General features: G+C 37.0%; 1 protein-coding gene across 2 annotated transcripts in view; it reads right to left on the bottom strand.

Annotated features, from left to right (window-relative positions):
• Positions 1–14,591, bottom strand: part of mroh1 (maestro heat-like repeat family member 1) — a 37,544-nt gene extending 22,953 nt beyond the window's left edge. Inside the window, exons 1-12 of one of the 2 annotated variants that reach the window (XM_082149730.1) lie at positions 14,367–14,591; positions 13,435–13,531; positions 10,071–10,216; positions 8,636–8,767; positions 7,836–7,998; positions 6,459–6,557; positions 4,848–4,999; positions 4,181–4,321; positions 3,808–3,900; positions 2,922–3,000; positions 441–554; positions 221–294 (exon numbers count right to left, since the gene is read on the bottom strand). In XM_082149730.1, the coding sequence (XP_082005856.1) occupies positions 221–294; positions 441–554; positions 2,922–3,000; positions 3,808–3,900; positions 4,181–4,321; positions 4,848–4,999; positions 6,459–6,557; positions 7,836–7,998; positions 8,636–8,767; positions 10,071–10,216; positions 13,435–13,465 (1,224 nt within the window). In that variant the 5' untranslated portion in view covers positions 13,466–13,531; positions 14,367–14,591. The remainder of the gene's footprint in view (positions 1–220; positions 295–440; positions 555–2,921; positions 3,001–3,807; positions 3,901–4,180; positions 4,322–4,847; positions 5,000–6,458; positions 6,558–7,835; positions 7,999–8,635; positions 8,768–10,070; positions 10,217–13,434; positions 13,532–14,366) is intronic. The other variant, XM_082149729.1, reaches the window with a different exon arrangement.
• Between the last annotated feature and the right edge of the window lie 11,365 nt (positions 14,592–25,956).

Genomic DNA, 25,956 nt, shown 5'->3' with positions numbered 1-25,956 from the left:
GACACTGCAGCATAAATGATAGCAACAGAAAAAAAAAAAAAAAACTCTTATGCATGAACATTCACTTTTGAACATGTTAGTAGACAAATTAAATAAACTAGTGTGACAAATGTATTTTAAAGGAGTTTATTTTCTAAAGGTCCACTGGGGCAAAATTGCCTAAAGTTGATGAAACACCCATGTTTTGTCACATATCACATTCAGAGGATTTATTATGTACCTTATTGCTGTGGTCAGCCAGAGGTTGTCTGATGCTGGTTAGAATTAGGAGCTTCTTGGTTTCCATAGTGGAGGCTTGAACAGACAAGAGTAGAGTTTTAAAAATACAGATCTGTAAATGACTATCTCAGCAAATATTTCTGATCCTTTCATAACCAAGTATGACAATCTGGATGTGAGTGACTGGTTGAGAAAGAAATCATTGACGTATTTGAACTCACTGGATGAGTTGATGAGGTGTCTGAGAACAGCCAGTGAGCCCATTCTGTTCCTCTCGTTACTGTTCTCCAACCTCTGGAGCACAAACACTATCAGGCGGTCCGGAAACGTGTTCGCTGGGACCAAAAACAGCAAAATATTAAATTTGTCAAGTTCACCCTCAGTTACCATCATAGACTTTGACAGTGTTCTGTGCCAATAAATGGACCAGCTAGTCAATGGTGTCTGGTATTGACGTCTGGTAAATGATCCAATATAGAAATAGCCCATATAAAGTCTCTGCTTCATTATTTAGACCAGTGGTATTTGACAGGTTTTGTTTTAGGACCCAAGTTGAACATTAATAGGTAGAGGTCGACCGATTCATCGGTCGGCCGATTAATCGGCCGATTTTTTGCATTTTTTACATAATCGGCATCGGCCAATATCCAAGTGTATCAAGCCGATTATTAGGCGGGCGCATCTGTGGACAGCCTAGTGTTGTTGTTGTGGAACACGTGTTCGACGCACGCTGCGCCTAGAGTCATTTTCCAGCAGAGTGAGCAGAGCTCATCCAGTGCCTAAGGAAGGAGCTAAGTTCCTTGGAGAAAACTCCTTTATATTTAATTAAAAACTTTTGATATGTTACTGCCAACTTCGAGAAAAAACATGAATAGGCGACATGACGTTCGGCTACTTTGAAATTGATAGCGTAGTTGAGATTGCATTATCACAGCAGAAGGGTTGCTATCATGTTACAATAAGTAAGCAAGAATTTACAGACAGTGAATCTGAGACTTTTATTTGTTCTGTTTGTGTGTCTTATATTTGAGAGGGTTGTCACTCAATGCAGAGAAATAAGTCATAAAAAAAAGAGACCAACTATAGGCTAGTGAAGGACTGGCTTTGCTTTGCTAGCGTCGTCGCTAGGGTTGGGTATACAGACAGACCCGGTGCTAATACGGCACTGGTGCCTTAACGACCGGACCGAATATCAACGCGGATTTCTGTGCTTCATTTCGGTGCTACTGTTATGTCTGTGCTTCTCTTGGATGCTCTGAAAACGGACGTTAGAATAACAGAAACATCGCTTCGCTGCACGTGACGCTAGTCAGCAGCTAACTTTAGCATTCCGTTAGCAAGTAGCTGTATTAAACACGGTTAAAATGCTGGCCAAACAGTGTAAAGTGTGACTGTATTTCACTGTAGACTAGGGGTGGAACGGTACATGTATTCGTATTGAACCGAATCGGTACAGGCTTCACGGTTCGGTGTATAAATTTCCACGGAGAATACACGCTATAAAAATAAATAAAACTCGTGTGCAAAGTAATGCGGAACTACTGTTAGATACGCGGGTTCTTTAGGGACACCTAATCTGTAGCCCCGCCTTAGCTCAGGCTGCAATGTAAAGATTGCAATGCTGGGATATGTTGTGTGTGTGTGAGAGAGAGAGAGAGATAGGCGCGGGCGCGATCGAAATGTCGCGTGTGTTTAAAGTCGCAAAGTGTTTACTTATATTTGTGTGTGCGCGCGCGTGTGTGTGAGGCGCGATCGAACAGTGGAAACATAAAAACATACTCCGTCATTTTGTTTATCAGGACATCATTCAAACTGCAAAGTGTTTAAGTTACTGTTAATTAAAATGTTAAGGAAAACAAATATATTAATCTGAAATGTAGCAAATTAATTTTCAATTCATTCAGGTACAATTACCAAACATATCTCAAGGTCTTTTTGTCTTTTGTACAAGTGCAGATTGGTAAAGTGTTCAATAAATGTTTTTGTTGAGAAATTTTGTCTATCTTAAGTAATTATTTGTGTTACATTTTATCTTTCAAATAGAGGTTAAAAACAAGCGCATAATCGGCCAAATATCGGCCAAAATAAATCGGCAGCATTTATCGGCCATCGGCCGACCCGGATTTCAAAAGATCGGCATCGGCCTGAAAAAAACCATATCGGTCGACCTCTATTAATAGGTAAAAACCTTGGAACTAAACTAAACTAATAATAAAAAAATAAAAAAATGTAAGGAGTTATTTTTCTAATTTATGCTCTTTTATGCTTCAGAAGAGATCTAGCACTAACACCTATTATTTTCACTGTTGAATGACACACTCATGATTAAAACATCATGACTGACATGCACACACAGAAAACACATAACAACTCTTGGACTCCTTGCATCTGCTTGACAAAACACAAACGCGAGAGGAGAGAAATCCAGCTGGTGTGTGTCAACTCAAATCAGCACCAAGCACACAACTGTACAAGATCATCTCACTGATTGAAAGAGCCTGCTGGTCGGACACTTTAACTTAATCTCAGCTCAGACTCCATCAGCACATGACAAAGATATAGCAAACAGCAGTCAGCTGATTTAGAATACAACTTTCACTTGAGTTCATGACCACATGGCTAGTAAAAATAAATTGATTTCTATGATTTTACATTTGCATGCACCTTAAAATAATAAAGAAAAAGGTTTAAGCAAGACTCACCAAGGATACTGAAGCATCGCAGGACCTCGTTGTGATTTTTCACAGTTGGAGGGTTGCTGAAGTCTACAGGCGAGCATATCTGGAAAGAAAAATTAATTTTAATTAATGCTTTTTTAATGAAAAACACAGTGATGAAGCATAAAGGCAATTCAATAATCTAAACTGGTTTTCTAATAAAAAAGGGGGTAAAGTTTAAAGGTGCATTGCGCAAGTCTCTGAGTTTTTGCAGAACTATGCCCCCTCTGGCGGCAAGCGATACTGCAGCCAGAAGTGTGCACGCTCACGGACAAAAGTTTTCTTTTTTTTATCTTACGTGGAGTTTGCGTTGGTGTTTGAAATGAACTACAAGCCGGTCTCTTAGAATCCATCTTCTACGGAGAATGGCGGCGAATACACAAACCTGCCAGACATAGCCAGGTGAGCGTGCCGTGAACGCGCATGACGTCACGCCCAGTCTAAAATTCCGGCCCGAATCCCTCTTATTTATTTTACTTTACAGGATTATAGAGACAATCTCAGTGATCAGAGAAGGGCTCATTCAGCCCATCAGGCAATTGTTTAAGCATGTATGGGTTAGAAAACGGGTATTTTTAACATGAAAAAGTTGCTTAATGCACCTTTAAAATAAATGTAATACATTTTTTTTTTTTATTCTCAAGTTTCCGATTTCAAATTAGATCAAAACAAATCCCAAGGCCACATAGGTGAACTTCTGTGAACACTTCCTATTATGTTAAACTGTTAAATGGCCCTGGGTTGCTCTCTTTGTTAGGCAAATTAAAACCTGTTCCACCAAAATGAAGACACAATTGCAAGAAGTTAAGCAAGAGATTTAGAAGTCTGTAAACGGTGGTGCACATAAAGAGAGATTGAGAGAGACACTGACCTGCTGGTGCAGAGCAAGTAAAAGACCATCCACCTGTGTCTCCAACACTCTGCTGCCCATATTCACAGAGGCCTCCAGGACCTGACACAAGCTCTGAACAAACACAAACAGCATTAGACTACATTAGGCAGTACAGAGACCTGGATCTCCTCATAGATCAGTCATTAAATCTGATCTGATTCCGTCATGAACCAAGTCATTAAACAACACAAACAATTACACGTTGTTATGTCTTTATTGAACACACTGTAGAAACATTCACAGTCCAGAGTGGGAAAAGTATCTGAACTTGGATTGAATAACTGGTTGACCCATTAACCTCCACCAAACATTTCCTGTAATTGTGAATCAGATGAAACGGTGAGGACTTTACCTTGCTGATGATATAGTGTTCTGCATTCTTCTTGTAGAGGCCCAGTATGGTGGGAAGGAGTTTGGGAAGCTGTTCTTCCAGTTTATCATGTGCCATCAGATGACTCATTGACCCGAGAGCCTCTGCAACAGTCATACGTAGCTGCCGAAAGATACACGAGAACAATCAGGTACAAACATGTACATGGATGAACACACACGCACACTAGATCAGATCGGAAACACACGCACACTAGAGCAATGTGGAATGGAAGTAAACTAATACGTTTATGGTAATTAGATTGAAAAAAGCCAAAAAGTTATTTTACAATCACTTCATGAATATTTTATTATTATTTTGATGATCAGTGACCAAGGAGTATTTAAATGACAGTTTTGAATAAAATGCATGATTTGTAATTCTTCCATTATTTTTTAAATGTACTTTACAGTGCTACAAAAAGAAATGTGTAAAGGTGAAAAACTACACACAATCCAATCTTCAGCAATTACAAAGAAATCCACCTCTCTGAAAGAAGCAGATTTAGTTCACAGGCTCACATGTTTTTTCCCTGCTTCAATTCCAAAGAAAACTGAAATGAACCCATTTGGCAAAAGTTCATGTCCCTCTTTAGTCTCAAAAGTGAGTTAGCTGTAATTGGATGCGTGCTCTGTCTCATTGAGTGTACCTTGGACTCTCTGCTCTGGATCCAGCTGTTGAACAGGATGTCGTAGGCTGAGAAAATCTCACTGGAGAAGGTGTCTTTACGCACAGTGGGGTCTGGAGCCTTGTCTAGGTTGGCCAGATATTCTAGAATGCTCTCGCTAAACCGGCAGAGAGCTATGAGGAAACGTAAACAGGTGAGAAGGCACGTCACAACAAACAATAAGGATGCATCCTTACTGAATAAAAGTAATACTTTCTTTCAAAAATGACATAAGTGACAGTAAAGACTTTTACATAGTGGATTAACTTTCTATTCTCATTAAAGAACCTGAAATAAAAAGATCACGTTTCCACAACAACATTAAGCAGCACAATTGATCTTATTATTGATAATAATAAGAAATGTTTCTTGAGCACCAAATCAGCATATTAGAATGATTTCTGAAGGATCATGTGACACGAAATACTGGAGTAATGATGCTGAAAATTCAGCTTTGCCATCACAGGAATAAATGGCATTTGAAAATATAGTAAAAAAAGATTCTGATCAAATAAATGGAGCCTTAATAGAGCATAAGAGCCTAAAAATCTTACCAACCCCAAAATTCTGAAAAGTAGTGTATACATTTATTCACATTTTGGGCCCTATTTTAACGATCTAAGCGCATGGTCTAAAGCGCACGGCGCAAGTTCACTTAGGGCGTGTCCTAATCCACTTTTGCTAGTTTAACGACGGGAAAAATGGCCGGCGCACCAGGCGCATGGTCTAAAAGGGTAATGGGTGTGTTTTGGGATATACGTGCGTTAAACCAATCAGAGTCTCATTTCCCATTCCCTTTAAATGCCAGTTGCGCTTGCGCCATTGCAGATTCGCTATTTACATGACGGAATTTGATAGTGGAAAGACCGAAGCCGTCTCCAGAGCGCAAACGGAACTGATCGTGCGCGAGGTTAAAGCCCACAAGCAGACCATCTACGGGACAAGCCGGATTCCACCATATCTTTATGTACACAATAATAATAATAATCTTTATCTAATCCTTAAATATTTGGCATGTTTGTGTGCTGCTATGCGTCCCTGTGTGTTTAATAAGCAGAGAGTACGCGCATTGTGGACCCGCCACATAAAAAGAAATATTGCGCCATTGACCAACTGAAACCTGATCTAAAGTCAATGGCGCAATATTTTTTTTTATGTGGCGGGTCCACAATGCGCATACTCTCTGCTAGTCTATTTCTATTCCTCAAAATAGCAGTGTTTGGTGTTTTTAGCCCCCAACGGCGCCTTCCAGTGCTGGGTAGGTTTAAGGTTGAGGTTAGGGTTAGCTGCCTGGAAGGAGCCATTGGGGGCTAAAAACACCATCGAGCCAAAATAGCAACGCGCCAACAAAGCGCCAGTACACACACGTTTTCAGACCAGCACGCCCATGGGCGCACAAATGGGCGCAAATGCATTTGCTATTTAAACAACATGTCGCAGGACATGAAAATGATAACTGCATCGGACTGAAACTAGCAAAAAACACTTGTGTCGCGCTTGGCGCTGCATTGTGTCGGGTGTAAGATAGGGCCCTTTGTCGTTTAGCTGACACAGAAAATGTAACACTTTACGCAGACCTGTAATTGAGCTTACCGGAAGAGAAGACCCATTTCATGTTGTCTTGTTTGGTCATTCCCAGCATGGGCAACATGGTCCCCAATATAGCACTGAGAAATGGCACCATTCCATATACTGTGGGGGAGAGGTCAAACATATCAAAACAGGTCAGAAACGTAACCAAACAAGAACACAGGACTTAAACAAACAGTCCAAATCTGCATTATGGAGATAATTATTATTATTGTTATTATTCAAATAAGTCATCTTAAAATAATGACCAGGCATAAGGGGAGTTTAAAGGGATAGTTCACTTTGAAATTAATTTTTGGTATGTTTTAGCTTACCTCAAGGGCATCCAAGATGTAGGTGTCTTTTTTTCCGCAGTAGTTTCAATTTTGATATTTTTAGGTCAAACCGTTCTTGTCTGTCAGTCATATAATGCAGGTCTATGGTCATTATCTCAAAACACAAGCACAGAGTCCAAATTAAAACAATTCCCCGTCGTCCAAATTAAACAATTCCCCATCGTAAGTACACATTGATGGCCTAAGACACGAAACGAGCGGTTTGTGTGAGAAAACTAACAGTATTTATATCGTTTTTACCGCTTATACGCAGCCATGTCCAAGTGTTCTGATCTGACGTGTACGCAGACTGGTGCATAGATATATACACTAGATGTCGCCTTGTCTACGGCAGTTTATTGGAACGAATGTCTTTAAGGCGACATCTAGTGTATATATCTATGCACCAGTCTGCGTACACGTCAGATCAGAACACTTCGACATGGCTGTGTATAAGAGGTAAAAACGATATAAATACTGTTCGTTTTCTCACACAAACCGCTCGTTTCGTGTCTTAGGCCATCAATGTGTACTTACGATGGGGAATTGTTTAATTTGGACGACGGGGAATTGTTTTAATTTGGACTCTGTGCTTGTGTTTTGAGATAATGACCATAGACCTGCATTATATGACTTGACAGACAAGAACGGTTTGACCTAAAAATATCAAAATTGAAACTACTGCGGAAAAAAAGACACCTACATCTTGGATGCCCTTGAGGTAAGCTAAAACATACCAAAAATTAATTTCAAAGTGAACTATCCCTTTAAGCTGTTAGTTATACAGCTTTCAAGTGGCTACAAATGTACATAAGACAAAATAGGCTGGGAAACACTGGTGTTGACATAATTTGCTAACTTCCTGACTAAAGTTTGCAGGTCAAACTGTAACTTCCCTTTCATTTTCTAGTTAAAAACTCAAATAAAAGCTTCAAAAATCTTCAAAAATCCACTTATACTGAAAATTCTGTAAAATGAATCAAATTAAATTAGAGCTTCATAAAAGAAAGACATCACTAGAGAAAACTTTTAATGAATTTAATGAGTTTTGATTAAGGTTATGTACCATTTGAGTCTGAGAGATTGGCTAGTGTTTGGACCACAAAAAAGTGAGGCAAAACTCCCGGCTGGAACTTCCCGAGAATCTCCTCCATGATGTCATTAATATATTTGTTTCCTACAGCAACTAGTATATTACTGGCTGCTTGCTGCCAGTCTGGGACAACTTCCTGTACAAAAGAAGACAATTTGTTTTATATATTTAAATATAGAAAATCATAAATTTGTGTTGCACATTATGATATACAAACAATAAATAAATAAATAAATAAAAATAATGCTTTTAAATACTTAATTTTTTACGAGTAACCTGTCACATAACTATTTTCCTAAATGTCATTGAAAAGTTTAAGCAAGACACTCACTCATAGACCCAGTTGTTATTATCTCATTATTATTTTTTAAATAACTGTTTTCTAATTAAATATATCTTTTTTTAAATGTAATTTAGTCCTGTGAGGGCAAAGCTGAACTTTCAGCATCATTACTCCAGTCTTCAAGATCCTTCAGAAATCATTCTAATATGCTGATTTAGTGCTCAAGAAATATTTATTATTATTATCAATGTTGAAAACAGTTGTGCTGCTTAATATTTTTGTGGAAACCGTGACAGATTATTATTTTTTTTTTGATTAATTGAATGAAACATTTATTTAAAATACTGTTGTAACATTATAAATGTCTTTACTGTCACTTTTGATCAATGTAATCCTGAACAAAAATATTAATTTCTTTAAAAAAAATCAAAAAAAAAAAAATCATAACGATCCCAAACTTTTGAACAGTATTGTAAATCAGATTTCTCACCTTTGATTTAGTCATCTCATCTGATGCCAGATGTATAACACTCTTGATCTTGGGGTAACTGATGTCATCAATCCTGCTCTTCACCACCATCTCAATGGTTTGCAAGACCACCATTCTGTGCACGACCACCAGCTACACAGGAAAAAGATGACTTGCAAGTAAGCTCATGCACATGTACTAAAGTGTACTATAAAAGACATGCTATCACAAAACTAAATCAGTAACACCACAGTCTCAAATTTAGCAAACTCATACATCCTACATTCATATCTGACAAAGCTGGTCAACTGTTAAAACAGACACGAGCCAAATCAGAGGCAGGCAAAAGCAACACAGCCATGCCTAGGCATTACAAATCGATAAAAAAAGAGATCTGGTTACAGTTAAAAAGGTTTATTACAAATAACATTAATGTGTGTTTCCTTTATAAAGAAACACGCACTGAATTCTTTTCCTTTCTTCCTGGGGATATGCTTTCAAAGGGCGATCTTGATCTCAAAAGGTTCCCTGGGAAGTGAAATTCACCAAACAGAGAAATCATGAAAACATGACATGAGACTACTTAATGTGACACACTGACGCCAATTGTCACATCATCAGAAACAACAAAGATAGTTCTACTTCCTGTTAGCAGGAAGTGTAAAGTTAAGTGTGCTTGAAATTCAAAATAGCCCAGCTATCATTATAAACATCTGCTCAATAAATATAGATTATGCTAGAATAGACTAGAATAAAAAAAGGTACTTGTTTTAAAAACATTGTTACCCTATTTTTATCATAAAATGGTTGACAAGTACACTGCCATTTGAAAGTTTGGGGTTGGTATGACTTAATGTTTTTTTAAAGAAGTTCTTCTGCTCACCAAGGCTGCATTTATTTAATACAAAAAAAACGTAATATTGTGAAATATTATTACAATTTAAAGTAATTGTTTTTTATTTTAATATATAATTTATTCTTGTGACAGTAAAGCTGAATTTTCAAAACATTTCTTTGCTGTGCTGCATAATATTTTTTAGGAAACCATGATACATTTCTTCAGGATTATTTGATTAACTTAACATTCAATTAAAAAGCATTTATTTAAAAACTTTTGTAACATTTTAAATATCTTTATTGTTCAGTTTAATGTATCCTTGTTGAATAAAAATATTAATTTCTTTAAAAGAAATCTTACTGACCCCAAACCTTTGAATATTAGTGTATTTAAAGCTACAGAGACAAGACTGAATCCATGAAAACATATGATATTTGATGCTTTTTAGATCATATAAAACCCACAACATTCAGCATTAATCTATTTAACCCACTGTAATAGTCTTCACAGAGGAAATCATATGGAAACACAGGAGAATTTCAAGAGAGAGCATAATATTTCTCTGGAAAACCTTTTTCAAAACAGGTTCAGATGTTTTAAGAAAAATCTTTGGCTGACCTTGGGGTGTTTGAGCAGGTAGTCCTGACACATGGACAGGACTTTATCAGGCTGCTGGTTCCCCAGTGTCAAGATGGATTTCCTGACCTGTTCCTGCACCACCGGATCCTTGTCATTGGCAGCATCCAAAAGAGCCAGGGTCACCTCTGATAGCATAAAAACATGCACATCAATATGAGCACAGAACAGGATGGAGAATTTCTGAAATGTGTGTACTGGTACACAAACACAGTGGCTGTATCCTTATTTGTAGATAAATGGACATTCATAGTAGGGAAGTAGGCCTATTATTATTATTATATAGGCCTACTTCCCTACTATATAGTAGGCGAAAACAGTATGTGACAAAAAAAAAGTATGTTCAAATTCACAGTACTCATAAAAGAGTAGGCAAAAAGAACCCAGATGATCTACTACTTCAGGCAAGATTCTGAAGCATGCGTACGGACAACACTTTACTATCCCATGAGGCCACAGAAGAGGCTTTGTGAATGGCAGTGAACCTACGCAACTGATGCTGGTAGGTCACATGATAATGACAACATGTAGTATGTCCGAATTACATTCATACTATAATATGTGACCCTGGATCACAAAACCAGTCATAAGTCGCACAGGTATATTTGTGGCAATAGCCAACAATAGATTGTATCGGTCAAAATTATCGATTTTTATTTTATGCCAAAAATCATGAGGATATTAAGTAAATATCCTGTTCCATGAAGATATTTTGTAAATTTCCTACCATAAATATATATTAAAAAAAATTTGTGAGTGAATGCAGCACAATCGCCAATATAAATGAACAACTTTAAAGGCCATTTTCTCAATGTTTTTTAATTTTTTTGCACCCTCAGATTCCAGATTTTCAAATAGTTGTATCTCGGTCAAGTATTGTCCTATCCTAACAAACCATACATCAATGGAAAGCTTAATTATTCAGCTTTCAGATTATGCATAAATCTCAATTTCTAAAAATGTACCCATGTGACTGCTTTTGTGGTCCAGGGTCACATATAGAACATACTTTTTTTAGCGGCCACGAAGTAATTAATTATTCAAAATAAGTACCTACTCAAGAGAGTATGCGATTCCAGACGCATCCAATTATATACTACCATTCAAAAGGGGTTATTAAGATTGTTTCATGTTTTAAAAAAAAAAGTTTCCTATGCTTACCAAGGCAGCATTTATTTGATCTAAAATACAGTAAAAAAAAAAAAAAAAAAAAAATACTTTTCCAATTTAATATATTTTAAAATAGAATTTATTCCTGAATTTTCAGCAGACATTTTTCCAGTCTTCAGTGTCACAATCCTTCAGAACTCATTCTAATATGCTGATTTAGGGCTCAATAAACATTACCATCAATGTTAAAACATTTTTGTGGAAACTGGGACACATTATTTTCAGGATTCTAAATAGAAAGTTTAAAATAACAGCATTTATTTGTAATAGAATCTTTTGTAACATAAGAAATGCATTTCAATTTTGATCATAATGCATCCTTGTTTAGTAAAAGTATTCATTTCTTTTTTTTTTAATACTGACCCAAACTTTTAAATAGTACTGTATACAAGTACATCTTTTCTCATAGTTTTGCCACTATGCCAGTTTCTCAATGGACAAACTGACCTTAAATCATTTTTATTAGTCTTACTATCTCATACTATGCGGTAAATCCAGATACAAAAGTCCTACACAAACATATTATTTCAACACCAGACATTACTGATTCTCACCTACACAAACACAACTGTTGTGAGTGGGTGATCAATTAATCATTGGGATTAGTGTAATTAACTCGTGCTCTAGTAGGTCACAAGCCCTGCATTGAGGACATGATGGATGCCTCATGATATGACTCACTCCTGCTCCTAAACTTACAACACAGAGAGTACAACGTAAGGGGGAAGATCTGCAATGCAGAATATCTTAACACAAACTTTGCAACATCTGGACATTTTAACCATACTTAATCTTCACATACAGTCCCATCTGATGAGATTATTCTAATCTACCTACAGCACACAGAGTAAATTAGTTGCCTAAACATACTCATTGGGCAATTAGCTTTAAATCCAACCTAAAGAATTCAGTGTTGAAAGACACTAATGGGATAAGAGAAGCCCATGACTGGATTAATGTGGGAGTTCATTTTAAATGAAAAACAGGTGCTTTCACATAAATATAGGCGTGTATCTATATCACTTAATCTGCCTCTCCATCTCTGTTAGGGCTGAGCTAATATGCGAATAATCATGATATAGAGTAATATTCAAATGTTTAGGGGTTAGTCCGATTTTTTTTGTTTTTAAAGAAATGATTCTTATTCAGCAAGATGCACTAAATTGATTACAAGTCACAGTTAAGACGTTTAGGCTATAATGTTACAAAATATTTCTATTTCACCAAAGAATCTTGAAAAAAAAAAATGGATCACGGTTTCCACAGAAATATATTTCAATTTCTTTTTTTTCATGTGGCAGAAAGTTAAGCTTGGCCATCACAGGAATAAGTTACATTAGATTAGAATTACATTATCATTGAAATTATAATAATATTTCACAATATTACTGTATAAATAAATAAATGCAGCCTTAAAGGGATAGTTCTGTCATTAATTACTCACCCTCATGTCGTTCCAAAAATGTAAGACACTTGTTCATCTTCGGGAACACAAATGAAGATTTTTTTATGAAATCTGAGAGGTTTCTTTCCCACCATTGACCATCCATGCAACTATAACTTTAGCTCAAACATACTTGCTTGACGCACGAGAACAAACCTCTTGTGGAAGCTCAAATGTGCTGCGTAACATATGAGAATGAACCTCGCTGACTCTGGCACTTCAAGGAAACATGCTTGAGCTTCCATTTACCACAACTGATGTGTGAGTTGATGAATGTATGTGAATAAAATTAATCTGTTTATCAAATAAAGCGATCGTGTCTCTTCAGAAAATTTGGGCTAAAACGCTCAATTCATATTAGTTATGTGATCTCTGTCAAGCTGCCTATGGAGACTACAGAAAGCTATCAGATATCATCAAAAAAGAGCTTCATTTGTGTTCCGAAGATGAACAAAAGTCTTACGGGTTTGGAATGTCATGAGGGTGAGTAATTAATGACAGAATTGTCATTTTTGGATGAACTAACCCTTTAAAAGAGATTTGGTCAGCAGCCATTCGCATTACAAGTAACACTGGAGATGAAAATCAAAGCAATGTATAACTTGAAGAACATTCAGCATATTAGACAAGTGTGACATGATCATGCTTACAAGTGCTTGTGTTCAAGTGTGGACTAGTAAATTAGTTGACATTAAGTATATAGTGGGCAAAGTGGACAAGAGTGTTACTTACGCTCTACGTCAGTCTCCTCTATAACACCCATGACGAGGATAGCAGCAGGGATTTAGGAATACATCTGGTTGTCCAGTATCCCTCAAAAGATCCCACTCTACAGATACAAACCAACAACAGAGATGAAACAATAATCAGTTTTAGCACTTTTTTTTAACTGATATTTACATTTTGTAATATCAGGCCTACTGATAAATGGTATATTTAATGGTAATAATAATAATAATATACTTTATTCATCAACAACAATATTGTGTTTGTAATTATTAGGTTTATTGTCATCATTATTGTTGTAGGAATATTCACAATTAATATTTAATTGGTGTATTATAAAGATGATTTAATCCTCACACTGTCATAAATCAAACATTAAAAACAATAATGTGTTGTAGGCTAGGTTACATCTCGGTGCCAGTCATAGAAAATATCTCTAAACAACACAAAGTCTCAAAACCTAGCCAGCGGACTAGACTGACAACATTTTTGGCACCACGTGTAAGTGTAACGTTTCTTGGGATCGTAAGTGCACCTATGATTCCTAAAAATGCTGTCTAGGTAGGAAGCTCATTAGGTTAAGACACAGCCCGACACAGCATTCCATGTGATTTGGCAATCTGGCATAGAAAAGGCACAGATCATGTAACATGCAGTGAAAACGTCGTCTGAACATATTGACTAATAGTCCAACTAACACTGTGGGTCACTTCCACAGTCGTATTTTAGTATTTCACGCTCAATGTCAACTTCCTCAAAGCCACAGCGACCTATTAAACTACAATGACAGCGTTTGCATTTCACTTACATTGGCTGACATGCGCTCAAGGCTATTGAAATACAAATAAAAACGTTTAAAATGCATTTACAACAACGTTTATAATGCATTTAGAACAACGTAAAATGTCTAAAGATTAACAATATATTATTCGTGTTACCTTTCCGCTTGACTCGCTTGCCCGCAGGCTACACACTCCGATTCCCTTTTCTCAGATGCATCGAGCAGTTATTTATCAGCGAAGACCCTAATGTAAATCCGATAACTGATTCCGATCCTGGACGTAAGCGTGTGATTGATTATTCGGCTGAGGTTGATGATAGTCTCATGGACGCTACATTGTATCATAGGTAAACACGCCTAATCACGTGCTTCTGCTCAGGTCAGGAGGAACGCATCAGAGTGGGCGTGGCCTGTCGCGTGGTCCTCTAAACACCAACGAAGAAGACGCGCTGCATGCAAATCAACCTACTTAATTATTCATGTGTGGCGTATGTGAGGAAAATGTACAATTTGGGAAGGTTTTACATTGATCTATTACGTTGTATCTGCCATGCTTAAAAATAACGATTTAATGTTTGTTAATGTTAATTTTTTCAGCTTGTCCCACTGGAACAAGGTCAATTAAGATATCAATTTTGCAGAATAACTTAAAAATATTACTAAATTATTATTAATATATTAGAATAATCAAACTCAAATCAAAAGTAAAAATTCTAATATATATATATATATATATATATATATATATATATATACACACTCACCTAAAGGATTATTAGGAACACCATACTAATACTGTGTTTGACCCCCTTTCGCCTTCAGAACTGCCTTAATTCTACGTGGCATTGATTCAACAAGGTGATGAAAGCATTCTTTAGAAATGTTGGCCCATATTGATAGGATAGCATCTTGCAGTTGATGGAGATTTGTGGGATGCACATCCAGGGCACGAAGCTCCCGTTCCACCACATCCCGAAGATGCTCTATTGGGTTGAGATCTGGTGACTTTGGGGGCTATTTTAGTACAGTGAACTCATTGTCATGTTCAAGAAACCAATTCAGGGCTCCAGACTAACTTTTTTTATTAGGAGCGCTGTAGCCCCTGACTTAAAATTTTAGGAGCGCAAGCAGAAAATTTAGGGGCACATCTTAAATCACCTTGCAATGCAATTATTCACATTTCCCCCAAAAATAACTGTATTACTGACAAATGCTTTGATAATAAATAGACTTAACGTACAGAAATTACAATGTGCAGTTTTATTTTAAGTTCACAGGGCTCCAGACTAACATTTGAGGGCAGCGGCACTAAGTTCTACAGAAAGTATCTGGTAGCACTGTGGGATGACAAAGCACTGAGCTTAATTTGAGGTGTAGATAAAATTAACTTGAACTATTATCATTCATAATGTCTTAATATTAATTCAATAGCAAAATGAGTGACAAAATAGATATTAGGGATTGAAAATAGCCAATAAGCGCCCTCAGCAGCTATGTTTACAATGGTAATTTTATTTTATTTATTTTTTAAAATAAGTGTGAGTTTTCCTACTTCTTGAAACTTTTAGTTTTATAAATAGAGACAATCTTTAAAGGTTGAACAAAAAATGTTTTGGTCAACACATTAAAAATAACATTTAAATATGATATTATAGTTTTGAAGTGCTGGAAAAAGATATGTGTAGGCTACTGTTATAACCACAGTATACCGTTACAGTTAGTGTTACTACATTAAATCCATGGTGAATGTTGCTGATCTGTGGACCTAAAGCCTTCTATAACTTGTTCGTTCATGGCACATGTTTCTCCTGGTTTCCACGTTAGCGCTGTTTGATCTGATATGGTTTATAACAGAGAATTCTGCGTTGAATCTGAATGTTTCTCACTGGATCTCGCAACGATGTTATTAATTCTGTCGCGAACTCAATGGATTTCTTCACTGGATGTCCACGATGTAACGGTGTTGCGTGATCGAGATCCGCCCGCGACTGGCGAGAGAAGCTCTGCGCTGTCTATTATTGGTTCGAACTATTAAACGGTCCGTGACGCAGAAATGAGTAGCGCAGTTTTTTTTCCGCTTTCATTTTGTTTTGATTTATTAACATGTCACGGAATACTCTATGCTTGAGGCTGAGAATGTGTCTAACTAGCATATTGTGTTTAAACTGCGAAGTGCCTGCACTGTCTGCAAACTTCGTTTTCCCCGCAGTTCTGGGATAGCGGCTGCAACATTCGCAGTTAAGTTCGTCTCCTTACAGTACCTCAACCAGCTGAATTCTCGCAGCCAGTCTTCCCGAAAATGGTGGGTTCGGGCCTTTATCACCTCACAAACCTCTGATTCTGAATCATCATCCGGCTGTGTCTGTGACATTGATATTTGTCTCCGTCTCCTTCCCACGGACGTTTACGCGCGCTCGATTATCTCTAGGACCCTCCCCCTCCACACATTAGCCAGTTACAGTGGCCATTCCCAATTCTTCTCACACTCATTGGCCTGCCACACATTCCGGATTCATTGACGCGCCCCTTCCGTTTAACGTGTAAAAACAAAACAAATTTACTGGTCGCACATGTGCGACTGGATGAAAAATTCAGTCGCACACTCTCAAATTTTGGTCGCAAAATGCGACCATTTGGTCGCAGTCTGGAGCCCTGCAATTTGAAATGATTCGAGCTTTGTGACATGGTGCATTATCCTGCTGGAAGTAGCCATCAGAGGATGGGTACATGGTGGTCATAAAGGGATGGACATGGTCAGAAACAATGCTCAGGTAGGCCGTGGCATTTAAACGATGCCCAATTGGCACTAAGGGGCCTAAAGTGTGCCAAGAAAACATCCCCCACACCATTACACCACCACCACCAGCCTGCACAGTGGTAACAAGGCATGATGGATCCATGTTCTCATTCTGTTTACGCCAAATTCTGACTCTACCATCTGAATGTCTCAACAGAAATCGAGACTCATCAGACCAGGCAACATTTTTCCAATCTTCAACTGTCCAATTTTGGTGAGCTCATGCAAATTGTAGCCTCTTTTTCCTATTAGTAGTGGAGATGAGTGGTACCCGGTGGGGTCTTCTGCTGTTGTAGCCCATCCGCCTCAAGGTTGTGCATGTTGTGGCTTCACAAATGCTTTGCTGCATACCTCGGTTGTAACAAGTGGTTATTTCAGTCAAAGTTGCTCTTCTATCAGCTTGAATCAGTCGGCCCATTCTCCTCTGACCTCTAGCATCAACAAGGCCTTTTCGCCCACAGGACTGCCGCATACTGGATGTTTTTCCCTTTTCACACCATTCTTTGTAAACCCTAGAAATGGTTGTGCGTTAAAATCCCAGTAACTGAGCAGATTGTGAAATACTCTGACCGGCCCGTCTGGCACCAACAACCATGCCACGCTCAAAATGTTATATATATATTTACACAGTACTGTGCAAAAGTCTTAGGCATGTTAATATCACCATCATCGAAGAACTGCGGGAACGTCTCCAAGATGCTTGAAGAAACCTTCCTGCAAAGCTACAGTACTGTGAAAAGTATACTGGCACTTGTGTTAAAATGCTGTAAAGTGAGAATGCTTTCAAAAATAAAATCACAAATTGAATTTATTTATGATTTAACTTCTATTAGCTAATTCAAAACAATATATGGTGTAACGACCCTTTGTGTTTAAAACGGCTTTTGTCCAGGTACACTTGCGCATAGTTTTTCAGGTAGCTTTGCAGGAAGGTTTCTTCAAGCATCTTGGAGACGTTCCCGCAGTTCTTCTGGATTTAGTTTGTCTCAGTTTTTTCTGTTTCTTCATGTAATCACAGACGGACTCGATGATGGTGAGATCAGATCATACCGGCTGTTGTCAGACTCCTTGTGCATACACAAATCTCATTCATTCAAATAATTTTAGTATATATATATATATACTACTACTACTAGTTTCTGTTAAAAAAAAAATTTTTGGAAAAAATTGAAAACAAACCAACATTGTTATAATTACGCCAGAAATACTGGAAATATCCTATATGTTAATATATCCAATATGATCAAATATTGTGTTGGACAAAGAGGGGTCTTCAGGTCAAAAAAGTTGAGAGCCACTTCTAGGCTCTCTTTGTCATGCATTTTCACAGTATCGCTTAATTAAGCATGAGGAAAGGAAAGTGTTGTAATCCTCTATATGCTTTCTGTTAGTAGATTTGCCATGTCCAGAAGAAATCTTGAATATTTCAAGTGAACCTGCCTCAAAAGGTTTACATGTGTTTTTCTCAGTTCACACAACACACACTAGAGGGAGCTGGTGAGCTCTTTAGACTTGAAATGTGTCGACTCCACAACCCTTTGGGCTTTTTCAGACGGAAGCCTTCCCTCTGGGCCTTACAACTTTTCCCATATGAGTTTATTTAGTTTGTCAGTTACTGAGGTATAGCCCTTGCTATAATAAGTTGCCTGTGTGACAGCTATCCTGGCCGGTCCCTATAGATCTGAATCTTAAAGCCACAATGAAATGGAAGTGGCGACATTTCTTTTCTTCCGTGTTGTGACGTACATCCGGGTGTAATGAATTATCAAAAAAAGAAAAATACACTTGGGTTATATGCATCGATTGTTGACTGGATGTTGAGATGTGGGTGGTGCACTTATAAAGTAAAGGCAGATGAACGAGAGTCTAAGGGGCAAAAAAAAATTTGGGAAATCAAACTTGCATGGCAAAATTGTTCACAATAGATCTAAACAGAGGTGGACAGTAACAAGGTACATTTACTTGAGTACTGTACTTCAGTACACTTTTTGAGTATCTGTACTTTACTAGAGTATTATTTTTTCTCTAACTTCACAACATTTTAAAGACAAATATACTTTTTACTCCACAACATTTTTGTCAAGGTCCTTGAGTAGAAAGTAACGTCAGTCAGGGGATGATTTTGGTTGCAGGGGTTGCATTTTGGTTGGTCGTCGGTTTGACGTCTGAACTCGACGTCAGGTTGATGTCGGATTTTGTTTGGAAATGAAAGTCGGATCGACGTCAGAACCTGACTGATGTTGGTTTCTGACGTCAACCCGATTTTCATTTCCAACCACAATACAACGTCTGTCCAACGTGGGAGATTAACGTCAATCTGATGTTGGATTCTGACATCAACCTGATTTTAATTTTCAATGTTGGGTTTGGTCTTCAAAATGTGAATTTTGCCATTGTTTGGGAGCACACTAGCTTATAGATAACAGTAAGGCTACCATATTTATACTAAAAGCCAAAAAAAACTTTGAATAGGGCACTATTTGAGGGAACAGCCATTTGGGTGTCCGAAACCATTGTGGACATTATTGAGTGCACATATTCAATCTCACATTCAATCCCACTACTGGAACTGTGTTCAAGAAATACATTTGATATTGATATGAGGGTAGGTAGGCAGGCATAGATTCAGAGGCATAAGGTAGGCTACTGTAAGTATTACATGCAACAGTAATAAAACAATGCATTGACATTTACTTTTTACTCTTTACTTTTGATACTTAAGTACTTTTAAAAACAAGTACTTCTGTACTTTTACTTAAGTAAAAATCGGTCTTTACAACTTTTACTTGTAACGGAGTAACATTTGACCAGTAGTATCTGTACTTTCACTCAAGTAAGGAAGTTGTGTACCGTATTTTCCGCACTATAACGCCGCCTTCACACTGGCAGTTGAAACAAGGTTTAAGTCAGCGGTTGTTTTACAGACATTAATATAAGGCGCCAGATCCATATATAAGGCGCTCCGGATTATAAGGCGCACTGTCGTTTTTTGAAAAAATTAAAGGCTTTTAAGTGCGCCTTATAGTGCGGAAAATACGGTACTTTGTTCACCTCTGGATCTAAAACATAGGGTGTTTTCATTTTATGCCGATTTTAAAGAGAACACTGCAGTGATATTTTAGTATCATTGAGACACTATTATACTTTTTATTAATATTCTGAATCAATTTACTATTTTTATCTTTCTGTTTTCCATTTGTTGTGTTTTTGGTGCTTTGGTTAGTTTTTTAAATATATCTATCTAGATTATTTTTTCTGTTTTATAAAAAAAAATCCTCTTTTAGTTAACTATCTAAATTAAAATAAGTTTTAATATTTTAGGATTTATATTTTATTTTAACTTTATAAATGACAAAAATGTACAATAACCCTGCATTGAACCACAATTTTTTTTTTTTTTTTACATTTGAGTGTGACTGATTGTTGTGAGTTTACACACATTTATAATCGCATTGCATATTTTGTGCAATTGCAATGCGTTCTGCATCTGCCATCTAGCCGACATAAAATAAACAGTAATCATGCATGCACATTTTATATTAAGTTTTAGACATCTAACTGATATGATTACTGAGAGTGCAGTTACATCACTCAAATAAATATGGCCTTAAGAATGACTTATGGTTCTTTACAAATCTGTTCTCTATAATATTCAGCTGTTAGGAATTTAGCAAAATATAATTATCCAAACTGTATTTATAATGTGCTTTTAAATTTTTCATCAGTGCTGATATTTAAATATAGAGCTTTGACTGCAAAGGTCTTGAAATGATGTATTGCAGTTGATTTGTGTGTCCTGCTGTTCAGGCACTGCTGTAATTACACAGCTTTTATTTGCACAGCATGTATCATATTTTTCGCTCTTTATGTTCTTGGCCTTGTCAGAGAGTTTAATGAAAGTTTTACTGCAATTGATGAGACACAACAGGGATTTTCAGTCTTATTAGACAAAATCCAAAGTCCACTAGACTGGGTGGCATTTTTAATTAGGAATGCAAAACTACTGAGACATTTTCTCCTAAGTTAATGCATAGAGAAAATTGGAAGCCAATCCATTTCACCCCAGTAGGGACTCTAGGTCTGAGAGAGAATTACGGAGTCAGTCTCATAAACAGACCTCGGGATGAATCGCTCACAAAAACCTGCTGCTTTTACTGAGAGGCAACTAATGTGTGACAGACACATGTGTGCACTATGCAGCCAAATAAGCAGATGAAATATTTTCAGTCATGAAAAATGTGACATTTTAGAACCGCTTAGAATATGTTTTAATATACTTTTGTTTAAACAGCAGTTATAATGGAAAGGATTCTTTTTCGGCTTTCATGTGGAAACGATAGGCTTTGCCGCCATCCAAATATGCAAAACCACCTTTAATATAGATCAATAATTCATATAACATTTACACACTCAATGAATCAAGCAATCAGATTCACATATGGGTTTGACTTTATATCAGCACAAGAATGTCTAAGTTTGAAATGTACGTAAATAACAGAGGATAACAAAAAGTCCCTCACACTGCATAAAGGAGTATCTGTAATGCACACTCAGTCCCTTAAATGGCATGACAAATTTTAGAGCCACTTGCAGCTCTGTCATTACTCACAGAATTAATATTTTCATATTCAGTGAAACGAGAGGTGAATCGAAGTAATATAAAGGTTAAGCACACGCCAAAGCTCTAAACCATACCCTTTACGTTGGGCCTAAACACAGAGAAATCAGGACCACATGTGGAGGGGAAGGAAAATTCCAAACGGCAGCACTATACGTCAGGGTCAGTTTTGCTGTTAGCGCAGGGTGGAATCAGTACAGACAGGAGTGTAATCTGATCTGAGCACAGATCTCTGACGTGGTGTGTGTTTAGGCCAGTGCTGGCATCAAACATTTCTTCACTTCATCTTCTCACTCTCTTTACCTGTCACCCAAAAAACCTGGTTAGATGTATGTTGATTCAAGGTCAGTTTGAAACTATTTGAACAAATTTTAAACTATTTTAAAAACAGAAACAAAAATAGTTGCAGGAATCCCAGTGGTGTACTAATCATATAAATGAAATTGATTTTTTATTTTTTTTATTACTCAAACAGGCTAACAACTATAACCAAAGAGAAGTTGTGTCCCAAATGATTATGCTCTATATACTCAAGCATGTATTTTAATTTTATACGGTTATTTTATCATTCAGCATTAGTGTCTGCCTGCAACAGTTGGGTTCCGGAATTAAAAATCTTATGACTAAAAAAAAAAACGCGAGTTCGCACGGATGTGCAAGTAGTGAATACTGTAGCGTAACAAAAGTAGAGCCCGTTTCTTAACAGGCTCGACCTGTGCGCTGTATATCCATATATACGCCTACATAATTTCCATATGAAACACATAACATAAACATATTTGCCAAATGAAAAAGTGTAGGAGAAATTTTGATTTATTAAGAGTGACATGTCCCCCTGAGGACTCTGAAAGCAGGTCTCGGTCGTTTCAGCTGATGAACTTGTTGACAGTTGGTTTAAAAACTGTATTTTAATGCTGGTTTATACTAGACAGATTTGACACAGTTATTGCTAACGAAGAATAAGTAAGCCCAGAGGTCTGAAATCTAGAGTCCAATATAACTGGTTTTAAGACACATATCTACAGCTGGAGATTACCTGTGATGATGTCATATGGTTGTTATCACTCTAACTGACGGGAGGTTGGAAGAGGAGGGAATGATCTTATTAATGGCATTAAAGTGTCTGCAAGGTCTGGAGCCTCTCTCTTGTGTGTGGCATGAATCCAGTGCTGTTGGCTGGTAAAGTGATCCATATGATGAGGGCTCTGTGGCTGAAGCCAGTGTGAAAACCGATACAGCATCTACCTGTCAAGGGTCTGGCAACAAATGTGTCTTGGATCAAATGAGACATCATGCAAATCAGGCTTAAATATGAGAAACAATTTTGCTATGCATGTGTGTTTGTCTGCTAAGCATTTAAACTGTACTTTCAACCCACCAACTGAACCTATAATTATTTTCTTGCGGTTTATGATCTTGCCTTTCTCGACTTTTAAAATTTGGCTCAGGTGATCTTGACATTAATGCAATCCACAAACTAAAAGATTCTGGCGGGCTCAAACCTTTTGTTCCACAGGCCAGATTTATCACACCAAACCTGCCCCAAACAACACGCTCTCCAAGATCCAATTGTGTCGTCACTGTCATTGTTTTAAAATATGTGAATATAGCTGCATGTAAAATATCCCACTGAGAAATGTTGCAGGTGGAATTTGGCTCAGGAGGAAACAGTGAAGTCATGATTATGAGGTCATATTATTGACCTATGGGATGAGTGTCTGAATTCTTTTATTTCCCCATTGAATCCCTTTCTTATCCCTCACTGTGGCATTCTTAGAAATATTTTTATATTATACCAGGCACACTATCTTCAAGACCGATTGTTTTATTATTATTATTATTTTATTAATTTATTTGTATTATTCGGCAAGGATGCATTCATTTGATCGAAAGTGACAGTAAAAACATTTATGTTTCAAAAGATATATATTTTAAATAAACAGGTTTTTTTGAAGAAGAAAAAAGTATCACAGTAAACATAGTAAGTTGCACAATTGTTTCCAACATTCATAATAATAAGAAATGTTTCCTGGCAGAAAATCAGCATATTAGAATGATTTCTGAGAATTTCTAAAGATCATGTATTGAAGACTGGAGTAATGGCTTCTGAAAATTAAGCTTTGCTATCAAAGGAATATATTACATTTTAAAGTTTCTAAAAGGTTATATTTACATTATATGGTTCAGATTTTTTCCTCCCATGTGGCAAAGATCGGATATGACCCACGAACGTGTAAGCAGGAAAACAATCACATGGATTCCGATATTCTCAGATCGGTTTCAGGCCTCATTCATATGTGGAAATAAATCTGATTTGAATCGGATAAGTGCATTTGCATCTACCATGTAAGCAGACAGATCGGATATTCCCATCAATGCGAGCTGTACGTCATTGAAACACTGACGGTGGTGAATGACGTCAATTCAGGCGGATACCAACCGCGATCACATAACCTTTTCCAATGGCGCAATGGAGGACGAATGCTCAACCCAATGGAGTCATGCTGAAGTTTTATGACTTTTGTGCCTTTAGGGTGAAGACACAATGCAGGCAAAAATGCAGGATTGTTACAAAAACCTTTAAAGGTGCAGTAAGCAAAAGCTTGTAATATCATTTCGTAAACACTGTTTCGCCAAGTGTATAGTGTAAATGCAGATATCGGATATGGGTCACTTTTAACAGAAGATGTAAGAATTGGGCATCAAGACCTGCAGTTTAAATGCGGCCACAGTGGCCAAAGAAAAACTTCTTTTTCATTGTACGTGTACAGAATTTTTACTTGTTTTTCTGTCTGTCAGGCAAAAATCACAAGGCTGATTACTTAGAAAAGTAAAAACACACCTTTCCTCAATAAAAAGCACAGTTAAAGTCTGTAGCAGAGACCGTATGGGACAAGTTACAAACAAGTTACAAAGATTTGTCCAGAAGATGTGCTTAAGTGATGCTTAAGTCCAAATAATTAAGAAAAATAAGCTATGATGTTTATAGGATTTAAAAATCAATTTTCTTAAATATTCTTGATTCCTGACCGTTGCTGGCAGTAGAGGAAGGTCCAAGCTTATCAGAATTAATGGACATAGTGTAGTGTTAGGATCTTTGCCACTCTCAACATACACAGCTTTTTAATACACAATATTTTACAGCCCTTGTGGCTTTTTCTTATTAAGCATGCTGAAACAGCTTTGTGTTTGAACAGCTGTGAACTACAATTTTACTTCTCCTGAGGACACTCAACACTTGCAAAAATATGAGTTCACCCCTCTCCTGTCTTTCGTCCTGGACACTGACACCGGCTTGTAAATCGGTAAATCTCTGTGAATAAAGTTTTATTCTGGGCTCTGAGTGATTGGCCACCTCAGGCTGGTCTTCGCATACCAGCGCTGAGCTCATGTGTGTGTGCTTTGGGCCATTCTCAGAAATGAGTCAGATGATACATGAGCACGTTTGAATAGTGAATCCTTTAATTGCAGGTTTAATCTTTAAGGAAGGCTAAGAGCAACTTGTACCTGCTGACCCACTACAAATAACAACTCGGTATGTGGCAATCTCAGAAATATTTTATAGAGTTTAGTTTTGAACGTAAATGGTATTAATCAATAATCTGAGGTGGGCTCTTTTGGAGTTTGAATTGTGTTGACCTGGAGGATGTGAATTACAAAGGCAAAGTTGTAAGAAAATAACCAAAGAATAAATCCTTTAAACTAGAACTTTATATACTCCCATCCCATCCAAGGGAAATAAACAAGTGTGATGGTCCGTTTGAGTTAAATACTCAATATTTGCTCCAATAATACCTTAACATTTAACATAAACATTGTATTTCACCTCAATTAAAAGCAGGGTTCTGTTTAGAAAGACGTCAGGATCAGTTTTTAATTCTCTTAAGCAAGAGGATTAAGGTATCAAAACACTAATCATGTTGTTCCAGCTTTCTTTGAACTAAGTCTCCATTCCATCCCATTTGAAATGAGAACATTTCTATTGCCCACCTGAATAGTGTTAGTTTACTTGTACTTTGTATACAAAGCTTACATTTGAAATGCATAGAAAAGACCAATAAAATGAATGGTCCTGTCTGGTCCAGTGAATAGTAACCATATGAAACTCATTTTCTTACAAAGAAATTAAATTATTTTTAGTTAATGGATAAATTCAAGTAGAGTTTTGATAAGGGGAATAAGAAAATTAGCTCTTAAAGTAATTGAAGTGTATATGTCAAACTATTCATGTCGTTCATAAACTGGAACATATTAAGGAGATGAACCCTGTTTAAACAGTCTTATGGGAGGTCCTCAAAATACAGTGAAAAGCAGCAACTGTAAAAAGTTTTT

Source organism: Leuciscus leuciscus (assembly GCF_965113295.1).
Source record: "Leuciscus leuciscus genome assembly, chromosome: 20".
Classification (NCBI taxonomy): domain Eukaryota; kingdom Metazoa; phylum Chordata; class Actinopteri; order Cypriniformes; family Leuciscidae; genus Leuciscus; species Leuciscus leuciscus.
Note: the sequence above shows the minus strand (reverse complement) of the source record. Positions and strands in the feature narration are given on the sequence as shown.